Below are 12,555 nucleotides of genomic sequence, written 5' to 3' on the forward strand. Positions count from 1 at the left end.
AAATAACTGCTGTGCTAGTTATAATTAGTACTGGCACGTCCTTTGAGCTGTGATTCAGATTTGTTTCTAATTTATTCCAGCTCCCTCCCATTCCAAAGTAATAGCTTTTTTGCGCTAATATTGTTCTAAATATGTATTATATCCTATGGGATAAGTACAAATGCAGTTTGCCATATCATAATGTCCCTTTTGTCCCTCTTTTACAGCATGGGTAAGTTCTCTGTCCATGGGGATGATTTTCTTTTGCTGCCCAATAGCCAGTGTCTTCACAGACATGTTTGGTTGTCGGAAGACAGCTGTTGTGGGTGCTGCTGTTGGATTCATTGGACTCATGTCCAGTTCTTTTGTAAGGTAAGGACTTGGTTCTTCATGCTGCTTTTCAAGAACTGTTAGATACCGTAAAGTTGTTCCTTCAGAATCTTTGCTGTTTACAAGGAGAAATCCTCCATTTCAATGCATAAGCTTTAAGCAGTATGACTTAAATAGTGTTGGCTAGAGCGGCAAGTCAGAGCTTCATAATTTGAATGCTTTTGCTTGGAGCTCTCTCATATTTTTCATTCAATTTCATTTTTAACCCACTGCTCGAAAGCTACCAAGCTTTCAGGGGAGCAAGGGGAAATGTAATATAAATTCTAGGTGTCGAACCCACTTTCCTGTAGTTCGAGTTCTGCCTTCTTAGGAAAGCCTTCTCTAGCAACTCCAGGTCACATCAAGATTCCTGCTCGGAATCCTTTTCACACGTGATTGTTATTTACTGATTTACACTGCACTTCAGTTGTCAAACTTCAGCAGCTGGAATGAGCTGTTACTGAGGTGAAAATTTAGAAGCGAAAGAGGCTCAGTAGCAGTGAAAATGGCATCATTTGTGCTTATGTGCTTTACTCTTTAGGAGAGATAGGAAGCTAATGTCACCCAGCATTCACTATTTAAAATAGTGTGCAAGAAAGTGTTTCCGATTTATATCCCTGGCTTTCTGGTTTTCCAACTGACAGCTTTACAACGCTGTGGAATAATTGTTCAGATACAGGTGTTCATGATGATACTGTGTTGTCAGTACTATTTGAATATATGCTTTGAAAAAGGCAGAGAAATGTATACTGGATCTAGATTTTCCCCTTAAAATTGTTAAATAAAAATAAATTAGCACCTTAAAAAGTAAGTTGCAGTTACCTGGAAAACTGCAGTTATGATGAAAAACTGAGGCAGAATGAATAAAGTATTATTTTTATTTTGTTCTATATTATTATTTGGGGTAGATTTCTTGTTTCACTAAGCAGATTATGAGCAGGGCATTTTCACATTTGTAATATTTTTTTCTCACCAAGTACCTGGAACATATAGCTGCTAAATATATGTTATGGAATAGAGTGGAGATTCAGTAAAGGGCGATCAGAGTGAGGTGAAATTAATTTGGGAAAGCTTAGGAGTGACTCTTGAGTCTCTTCTGGAGATTGTGCCAGCCGTGGGTGACTAGAGGGGGAAGGGCTTCCTGGAGAGAGGATTGCCAACATGCTTTGATTTTATCAGATTCTAGAGTTCCTTATGATTACCTTAGCATATTGCTAGACGAGTATTATTGTTCAAAATTTAATTATTAACCAACTTTATCTGTGTTAGTTTCTAATAAATAATTTGCCTTTACTACTGATATATAGCCTTTTGAATGGACTTTTCAAAAGAAAAAACTTCAGTTTTCTTTTACTCCTTACCTTAATTGTTTGAAAGAATGTAATAATATGATCCTTTACATTCATAAGAGATGTGTAATTAAGTTATTTTCGGTTAAACTGTAAAATTCTTAATCCTTTATTATTCTTTTGAGGTCTACCTGGCCTTAAAACTTACAAGGTGGGATCACTAATAACCCACTTCACTTAGTCTTTCTGCAATCAGAATATAATTTCTTGTTATCTTGCACAACACTGAGAACAGCGCAATACAGGGCAAAGGTTGGTCTACAGCCCTTAGGCCAACAAAAAATGAGGTACAACTGCTTCTCTGTGCAAATGTTTCTGACATAACCTTGGGGAGAAATTTTCAAATGCACCTTTTCCTTTGAATAGATTGCTTAGTAAGTGCCTGGGAAATCTCAATAAAATAATGAGGTTTCATTGTAAAATTATAATTTTTCAAAACTTTTATGGAGACGAGGTTTTTTGTTTGTGAGTTTAATCACTGTCAGTGTCACTGAAGCCCTTCCTGGCACTGTCCTTTCTGAGTTGTGGCGAGCACAGAAGTTCTTACCGAGTGCTGCTTGGTTCACCTGAAATCCGTGGAAAGAGGAAGAGGAGCAAAATCACAGATGGCCTTACTGGTCATTTTTCACATACTTGAGGCATTTTATTATTCATTCCGGTTGAATTAAAATATTTTTAGTGTCAGATTCTTGATGTATTAAGTTTTTCTCCTCTTTTTGGTAAGTCTTTATTTGTATAAAAGATGTTGATGAACTAAAACCCACTTCACTGTGAGGTTTTATTCTACCGAGCACTCGGTACAAATAATGAAAGCCGCTCTCCATCTTCTTCATCTCTACACAGTTCCATCGAGCCTCTGTACCTTACCTATGGAGTCATATTTGCCTGTGGCTGCTCCTTTGCCTACCAGCCTTCATTGGTCATTTTGGGACACTATTTCAAGAAGCGCCTTGGACTGGTGAATGGCATTGTCACCGCCGGCAGCAGCATCTTCACAATTTTGCTGCCTTTCCTCTTAAGGGTTCTGACTGACAGCGTGGGCCTCTTCTACACACTGAGGGTCCTCTGCGTCTTCGTGTTTGTTCTCTTTCTGGCTAGCTTTACTTACCGACCTCTTGTTCCAAATGCCAAAGATAAAGAGAGTGGAACCAAAGGAGGCAACCGATTCTCCCTCTTTTCCAGGAGGAAGTTTAGTCCTCCAACAAAAATTTTCAATTTTGCCATCTTCAAGGTGACAGCTTATGCGGTCTGGGCAGTTGGAATACCACTTGCACTTTTTGGATACTTTGTGCCTTATGTTCACTTGGTGAGTATGCTTCTTTGGCTTTGCTGGTAATGCATATTATTATTTCATACAGGAAAAGTCCCTAGAAAAGCAAGACAGATCACACTGAAGTTGGCCTTAAACATTAACCTGGTTGTAATTCAGGGTCCCTTAAGACAAGGTCAACACATCCATCAGACCATTAAATAGAGGGTACGTTTCGTGGTGTGCTTTGGTCTTTTAAAAATTGCCAAACCTAAATAAACAGAAACAACTTTTAAAAATTAAAAAAAAAGGAAGGCTGAATAAAATACTAGAACAGATGTCATTAATACAAAAACTTAATAGGTCACATTTTCTTTAAGTAGCTTACAAATCATAATCAGGGACAAAGATGGTGCAGTGATTTTGCCAACATCAATAAATTATTTTTTGGCAAAAGGGTACAGAAATTAGGTAAACTGTAAAAGCCAATGGCCTTGACACAAAGAAGCATTACATCTACTTAGGGGATACTTCTGAGAAAATGGGAATTCTTTTCAGAGGATTATTGAAATGAGAGAAACGTTAGCAAGTTCCAAATGTGGGGAGAACAAGATTTCACAGGAAATTAAGAATTCAAGTGCTCAAGCAATTTATATTGTTCACTTTATCCCAAAGGCAAATTTAAGCCTCTTGATACTGAAACAAGAATTAGCAGTATCTGAAGTATTTGCCCCTGGCAAAATTTGCTCAAAGTGCTTATTATGTTTCTTCCTTTTTTCTTACTGTTGTGGCTAAAAATGTATTTATAGTTCAATGTGGCTGATAAATGATAAAAATGATGGTAGGATACGCTTTTATCTGTATACTATTGTATGAACTTGGATCTTTCTAACTTTTAGTCTACTTTTGGACGTTCATGCAATTTTTCTTTAAAGTTTCGGTGGAAGTTGGTAACAGCTCAAGGAATTCTGGGCTCAAGGAGTCAGCTAGTAAACTATGTCATCAACTCTTGGTGGGTTCCTATGCTTAGTTCAGAAAGGAATTAAGTCAAGGAAACAGGAAGAGAAGTGATAAGCAGTCCTGGATCTAAGAATAATTTTGTTTTCTCAATTCCTCTTATTCTTATTTTGCCACAAGTGTTGAAGAAGCAACTGGGATGACCAATGCGAGGCAGGAAGAAGGACTTGTTTTTCGTAATCTGAGTTACTTGGCATATTGCAGAGAGTGAGGTACTGGGTAAAATGACCTAGTATGTGACCCCTGTCACATATGTGGTATGTGGCTACATCTTGACCTGAAGTCCATTTTCACACTTTTAGGAAGGCATATCTAAACCATCTGAAACTATTTTTTGTTGGAATATAGATCCCTTGTGGAAGGGCCTACTTTATCAACAATCTTCTCTGTAGCTTCTATGGTTAAAACATTTGTGGTGTCCTTCTCGAAGATGAGAAGATTTTTAAAAAATTTTTTCTTTGGTACTACAAAGTGAGCACATGCAGAGAAATCAGTACCTTGGTTTTGTTAATACCAGACATTTACCTAAGGACAGGTGGTGGGGGACTGTCTAGTTATTTCTGGTAACATATTTATAATTTGTAAAATAATTTCACATATATTATTTCATCTGACCTTCACAAAAAAAACCTGTGAAGTAGGCAAAATAAACAATATCAGCCCACACTGAGCAGACTGGAAACAGATCCGTCGTTAGCAAAGATGTTAAGTGACTTCCCGTTCTCATTCAAAGATGTGAAGTGAAATGAGTGTGCCTAAGAAAATTTAATAAATATGTTATTGGTTGTCATCTTCTTAAAGTAAATAAATTTCATAAAGTGGGATGAGTTAGACAGTATTGTAGATATTATTGTCATCAGGAGGCTGTAAATCAGATAGTACACAGAACAATAAGGTCTCTGTTAACTCTGATAACAAACCAGGTCTTTTTTCTGCTTTCTCTCCTTCTAGGCATGTTTTCTTACAAATGTGTTGTTATTTTTCACTTGTGATTTTCTCTTTGTCAAACTGGTATAGCACTAAAAGCCATGTCGGAGAGGAAACACCAGACAGTTAAATGCTACGTGGGCTGTTTAAATCTCATGTTTGATGGGTGCATGGAGTTTGTCACTGTGTTGTAAATTAAGGTTTGGATTGTGGGTATTTACTTAATCCAGGCTTCATGGATCCAAGCTTCCCCTTAGAGGAGGAAAAGGTGTCTCCTGTCATCTTTTCAAACACAAGTAGATGATGTTCAATTCATATTAAATCCTTTATTGGGTGTTGAAGGGAATACACATGGGAGGTGTAAGAACCTGTCGAAGGAGCATAAAATCTAGTAAATGTAATAATAAAAGTAAATGTAAAAATAAAATTTTTACATATATTATCTTATTTAATCTTCACAGCAATGGAATACTTGTGATGTAACATCTTCATTTCACTGATGAAAAGACTGAGGAACTGAGAGATTTAAAAACTTGCCCAGGGTCACAGAAATGGTGATTGGTAAATATTGGTGTGGCACTTTTATTCCAGAGTCAGTGTTGCATATTGGGTAATGGTAAGGGCTCTGCAGTAAGACAGATCTGGGTTTTGTCCCTGACTAGTTGCATGACCTTGAGTAATGTCTGTAAGAATCAGTTTCCTCTTCTATAAAATAGACTTTGTAGAGTTGGTGTAAGGATTACAGAAATTGTACGTAAAGCATCTATCCAGTTCTGGTATTAAAACGAGAATTATTTTAATTTAAAGACCATGTGATTGCCAACTGAGTGGTTTTTAAGTGAGGGCTATAGAAGAGTCAAAGGAGAAAGATGATACCCATTTGGAAAAGTGGTTAGTAAAAGCTTCACAGGATTGCAGGAGTTGGGCCTTGAGCATGAGATTTGGTGCTAAATTCAGATTCTTAATCAACTAGGGAACTAATTTATCTAGGTCGTCTTTGAAGATTCATAAGTACAATGAAGTGGTTAAGTTAAACATTCTAAGATTTTTACCTGTTAGACTGTACATGATGATTTGAGAGAGAATATGTATGCTTTGTGTCATTCTTGCTCTTAAGGCAGGGCTGGAGGTTTTAGCTTTTAGTAGTTGACTTTTAAAGATGAAGAATCATATTGCTTCCTAAAAGCTGTCAAATCATCTCTCTTTAGGCCTACCCACTTATAATCTCCATTGTGAGGGTACAAATCTTATAGATCAATTTAGGTGAGGCCTGACTTTCTAAATAACCATTGTTAGTGGCAGCTGCTTCAGTTTTGATTATCTGCCCCTTTTGCCTGAGAGTTGTTTTGCTTTGTTTCTGGACTACATATTTATGACTTCTCCTTATCCAGTTTTTCTTCGTTGGCTTCCAGAAGCATAAGACTCTCTCAGTTTCCCTCCTACCTCTCCATCACTCTGTCGTATTTTTTGCTGGTTCCTTTTTTACCATGACCCTTAATATCAGTGTGTCCTAGGGCTTCTCCCTGATCTTTGTTTGTATCTACTCATTCCACTGGTGGTTTCATCCAGTCACCTGAGTTCAAACATTGTATATAAGCCAGTGACTGTAAATTTGTATTTCTCACCCAGACATCTTTCCTAAATTCTCTACTAGACTTTCAGAACCAACTGCCTACTTAATATCCCCACTTACATGACTGCTAGGTATTTCAGATTTAACATGTCCAACCCTGAAGTCCTGGTCTTACCCCTTCCAAACCTGCTCTGCCTCCAGCCATCCCTATCTCAGGAGATGGCAATTTCATCCTTCTGCATGATCAGGCCCAAAACCTTGGTTCATCCTTGGCTCTTCTTTATTTCATACCACACTCCTGATCCAGTCTGGAAATTCTGGTGGTTTTTCTTTCAAAACCACCTTTCATCATCCTCACTACTACCCCATAGACCAGGCTACCATCATCCCTAGCCCAGATCCCTGCTTTTGCCTTGTAACTGGTCTCCCTGCTAACTTCCCTGCCCACTGCGGTCTGTTCTCTACACAGAAGCCACCAGTGTTCTTTCAACACATAAGTTACTCTGCTCAAAATCCTTCATTGGCTCTCCATTTCTCTGAGAGTAAAAACCGTGTCTGTAAGGTACTCCATGATCTGGCCCCTCTTCCCTGTCTGATCTCATCTTCTGTCATTGCCTCCCTTGCTCACTCTGCTCCTGCCACACTGTCCTTTTTGCTATTCACTTTTTAAAAGATTTTATTTTTAAATAATCTCTACACACAACATGGGGCTTGAACCCCACAGCCCCAAGATCAAGAGTTGCACGCTCCTCTGACTGAGCCAGCCAGGCACCCCGCTATTCACCTTTTAGTGAGGCATACCCTGACTACCTGGCTAAAACTCCCTTCTTCCCTCTCCCCTCCACAGCATTCCCCAAGCCCCTCACACTGCTTTGTCTTTTTCCATAGCACCTAACACCTCCTAACATAATTTATTTATTATGATGATTACTTGCTATCTGTATGTATATCTCTGCCAGAATGTAAACCTAATGAGGCTAAGGATCTTTTTATTTTGTTAAGTGAGAGATCCCAAACACGTAGCACAATGCCTAGTGCACAGTGGGTCCTCAAGTATTTGTTCAATGACTAAATATATATGGGTAAGTCTAAAGCAACACTATATAAGCAGTATTCATTTTCTCACCATTTCAGTCTTTAAAATTCTGTTTGATGCCATAATGATTTTTTACATTTTATACATTTGTACATTTTTCACATTTTATAGGACCTGATGGTATTCATATTCATTAAACAGTTAATAACTCAAACTCAGCAAACCTCAGAATAATTAACACTAATGCCATCTGTTAATGGAGAAAAGAATTGATGTGTTTGGCTTTGACCCACACCTTTATATGCATATGTTGAAATTGTCACTTGATAACTAGAAATTTCTGTGTCTCTGTCACTATTGTAAGTATAGGGAAGGAGGAAATAGGAACACTTGGTGGCCATCCCCATTAATTAGGAAAGCTAGATAGTTGGTGTCTGCCCTACTGGATAGTAACTGAAAATCTCAAAGAGCCTTGAGTGGTGTGTGTAAGAGTAGGGTAGGGTTCAGGAGCCATAGCCTGACTAAAAGTCTGCTTTGGTAGGCACAGGACCACATCAGTCAGATGACTGATAAATGCCTAGGAACGACAATGATAGTGTAACTTTGCTCAATGACACGAAGTGCTCCATCCTCAATACCAGGGTGACGATTTAGTTTCAATTACTTTCACATTTCTCCATCACTACTCAGCTTGAAAAGCAGCTGTTAAGTACCTGTGTTCTTGGTTTCTAGAACATACGGTAGTTGGATCGAATTTTAGTTTTTAAGCTTTAGACCCACATAGTTCTCTATCGAAGAGAAGATGACTGACTCGTGTTGTAATCTGCAGTATATGTGTTTATTAACCTGTTTTGAAAAACTGTGTGATAAGACAGGAATGTGTCAATTTTGTGTCAGGAAGTGATTGTTCTCAAAAGAAACTTTGATCTGGTAGAAAGACCCATTTATCTGATGTGATGATTAAAGACCCGATCATTTGCCTGCTGACAGGGCAATTAAGTGGACACCAAGTCCAGTTGTAATTGGGAACGAAGAAGTTGTATTTTTAAACTAGAAATGAAATTTTGAGACAAACATGCCAATAAATGAGGCATGTAGTACCTATATATAGCTTTGATTTGTAGCTTTGACTAATGTGACATGCTATCATGGGTCAGTACAGGAACGTCACTGTTAGGCCTCACCAGTCAGGGCCCCTCTGTTCATATTGTGAAAGCAGGAATCTACTCCAAGCCAGAGCTAAGAGTGCTGAGCCATGCAAATGGGAACAGCATACATGTTTTCATCAATTTGTGGCTTCCTTGGGGAGATTCAGGTAACATTTGTCAAGAATCTATAATATGTCAAGCATTTTCAGAAAATCTCATGTAACCATCACAAGAATGAGTGTATCAAGTATAAAAAATAACTACAAACTTAGGGCTAAGGAAATGACTCTGCTAAATTATGCCGGTTCAAGGTCACTCGCTGAGTTATGCTCAGAGCTAGGATTTGAGCACAGGTGTTGGACTCTGAGTCCCATGTTCTTTTTACAAAGAGTCTGCTGTTCCTTCGTCAAGTCACCTCACAGATGGAGTGCTGCCTGTTATCAGGCAAAGTTTTCTTTGCCTTGCAAGTTTCCCTTCCATTCTCAGAATTAAGAAAAGAGGCGGTGTGGGACCATCCCAGCACTGAGAGCCTCTGCGCAGCCATGGAGAGGACTGTGGAGGAAATGGGCTTCTGTTCTAATGTAATGTGAATGAGGATGTCATGTAACCATATTTCTAGCCCCTTCATCTCCTGTTCTGATTTCTAGCGCGTTGTGAGTGTGAGAAAACTGAATCATGTTTCATAGTCTGTGACAAGCAGAACATAGAATATACATAGTCTTGTATTGGGGTTTGATTTCTATGATAAACATTAAGCGTAGTAGAAGAAAAAATGGACAAATGTAAAAATTTTTAGCAAGATCTGTCGTATATTTGGTTAACATAAGTACTATTATAGGAAAAGGGGGGAAATAAATTACTTATATTTTAGAGTTACATATAAACTGAGACCACCGATAGATCATTAGTGTCCTGAGAAGTCCTTGTGTTGGAAAGTTGTTCCTTCTCTCTTGTTAATGTGTAAACTTCACCAGGTTTTTTTGTTTTGTTTTTAAGTTTCTCAGGTTTTATTTGTTAAAGTATACTTTTAAATAATTTCAGAATTTAACTGTTATGTGGGTATTTGCTTATCCCTCAGATGCTTGGATTATCATCAAGCTTGTTGAAGTTTGAAGAACCTAAATTAGCTGGTAGGGGTCCTACTGTGATTTTCATATCCATTAGAAAATAAGTTACTATGATAGGAGAGGAATAGGAATAGAAGAATCTTCCCTTTATGAGACTGTACTTGGACATTGGCTTTACCTCATATTTATCAGGTGGTTGTGAAGGTGGAGAGTGTTGTCCGATGCATTGAGAGTGCACTTCTGCTAGTTTACCCTTACCTTCAAGTTCTGGAGCATCTCTTTGGAGAAGCCCTTGCAGACGCTAACTCCAAGGATTACAGAGCATAAGATGAAACAGGCCCGAGTTATATAATTGTCCTTCAGGGAAGAGTCTTTAGCACCCAAAGAACGTTTGACGGCTGCACATCTCTTACATATTAGCCCCCAGACTGCCCATGCCACTGTCCATTTTCCCCTGTGCTTTTCCTGCTTTTTGTTTCCATTATCTGTATCTAGTTTTCTCCCTTCAGCTACCTGTTGGCAGCTCACTTGTAATCAGGAAGTTTATATTGCCTTGTAACAAATGGGAGAAAAGCTCAGGTTATGGTAGGTAGTGCCTACTGTTTGGAGGCAGAATTGCAAACATGGACAGCTGGTGTGCAGTTATGCAATCCAGCCGTGTCTGCATCCGTGTCAGATTGAACTAATTCGTTCTCGGAGTTACACAGCGAGAACAGCTGCCGCATCCAAAGCTCCACGCGTGGTTTCAGACCCTGCAGCCGGGCCTCACAGCCACGCAAGGGTTCGTTTTAAACTACCCATTTCTTTTAAATAGATGTAACATCTGTTGACCTCCCACATTTTTTTAACACATAGCTTTCAAGAAGCTCCCACAAACATTACCTTTCATTGGCGTCTTGGGGCCACACCGCGAGATCGAGATCGGCACGATGCAAGGCTCACACCTGGGATAGTTGGGGCTTGAGCCCGGCTCCTCTTTAGAGTGTGGCTTTTAAATAAAATATTTACATACCTGCAAAGATATAACAGTAATTTAGGAGTTGAAAGGGATTATACGGGTGATTTAACTGCACTTTTTTTTATTAGACTAGTAAAGGCACAAGTGTAAGTTGGTTGCAGCACATAGTTAAAGCAGCAGCAGAACCAGCACAATCGAGAATATCCATGGAAAATAAATGGAAGCTTATCGTAGCCTAAAATGTAAATGTGTACGTAGTAGAGACAGAATTCTTAGAGGAACGCAATAGTTTTCTCATGTAACATAACCCTAGTCAACTCCTAGGATTCATTTCCTAGTCAGGGGTTGCTTTGCCATTTTGACACATTCCAGTTCTTGAGAGATGCCAGTAGCAGTTACACTGGCTTTGTTGTCTTTCTTTTGTGGACCTATTTGGAGCTCAGGGTCAGGGTTGTTGTGTCCCTGAGAATGCAGGCCTCCTAGTAGGATCCTTGTAAACTGAAGGTTATTGTGCGTTGGGCCAGAACTGGGCTGCTGGGCTGCTGAGCTCATCTCTCCTGCTGCATTTCTCACTGATCACAATCAGGTTCTTAGGGGAGAAAAGCCTTGACGTCCATGAAACACCCCCAGCCTTGGGGAGGACGGTTGCCATGCTTTGGAAAGATTTTAAATTTGATTTAGGATAGAACTGTATAGTCTGAAGAGTTTCCTGTCAGTCTTACTTACTCTATAATCAGATTAAACCCAATATGGAGTTAACATTTAAATTTCATTTTTAGTCTAGAGGCTAAACACTGGAGACTAAATACTAGGGGCTAACGGTTTCATTTTCTCCCTTCTTTTTTCTTCTTGGTTTTGGTTTATTATTCTAATTATGTTGATAGTTACTTTGACATTTATTAGCTAATGCAGAATGTTTTGGTACTTTGCAGAATAAAGCGTAATCACATTGTTTTTTCACCAAATTTTCTAATTTACGTACAGTTCACCCTTGAAAAATGCAGTGGTTAGGGGCACTGGACCTCCATGCAGTCAGAAGTCTGCCCATAACTTTTGACTTCTCTAAACTTAAATACTAATAGCCTGCTGTTGACAGGAAGCCTTACTGATAATAGTCAGTTAAGACGTATTTTGTATGTTATATATATCATATACTGTGTTCTTACAGTAAAGTAAGCTGGAGAAAATAAAATGTTAAGATTAAAAGAGAGGGGTGCCTGGCTGGCTTAGTTGGTAAAGCATGTGACTGTTGATCTCGGGATTATGAGTTCGAGCCCCATGTTGGGTGTAGAGATTGCTTAATAAGTGGAAGTTTTAAAAAAAAGTATAAGAAAATACATTTACTGTACTATACTGTACACATTGAAAAAAACTATGTAAGTGGACCCACACAGTTCACACCCATATTGTTCAAGAGTCAAGTGTAATTTTTATTATTTTTCTATTTTTCATTTAAAAATAGGGTTATAAATTTCTTTGACACAAGGATATTTCTTTGTATAGTGGATTAATTTAAATATCATGATTCATCCATTGAGATTCACTGTGTTGATTATATACACATGTATAACACCTACATACATTTCTTGCAGGGTTTTTTGTTGTCCATGGTCTGGAAATGTTTCATTCATTTATTTATTGGTTCATTCATTTCATCTCATTCATTTTCCTTTCCCAGCAAAATTCCAAAAAGGACATGCACGTATTTATTTCACACGTACATTTTTAAAAATCTCTACACTCAATGTGGGGCTTGAACTCAAAATCCCAAGATCAGGAGTCATATATTTTATCAACTAAGCCAGCCCAGGCACCCCACACACATACATTATTATTTCATTATTATTATTATTATTATTATTATGATCAGTGTCAGGGTTAGA

At 38.4% G+C, this 12,555-nt stretch overlaps 1 protein-coding gene across 1 annotated transcript in view; it reads left to right on the forward strand.

The window, feature by feature from the left end:
- SLC16A10 (solute carrier family 16 member 10) overlaps window positions 1-12,555 on the forward strand; it is a 116,686-nt gene that overhangs the window by 64,823 nt on the left and 39,308 nt on the right. The window contains exons 2-3 of the mRNA XM_002929846.4: window positions 207-351; window positions 2,541-3,003. Coding sequence (XP_002929892.2) covers window positions 207-351; window positions 2,541-3,003 — 608 coding nt within the window. The remainder of the gene's footprint in view (window positions 1-206; window positions 352-2,540; window positions 3,004-12,555) is intronic.

The sequence above is a fragment of the Ailuropoda melanoleuca genome, chromosome 10 (genome assembly GCF_002007445.2).
Source record: "Ailuropoda melanoleuca isolate Jingjing chromosome 10, ASM200744v2, whole genome shotgun sequence".
Lineage (NCBI taxonomy): Eukaryota > Metazoa > Chordata > Mammalia > Carnivora > Ursidae > Ailuropoda > Ailuropoda melanoleuca.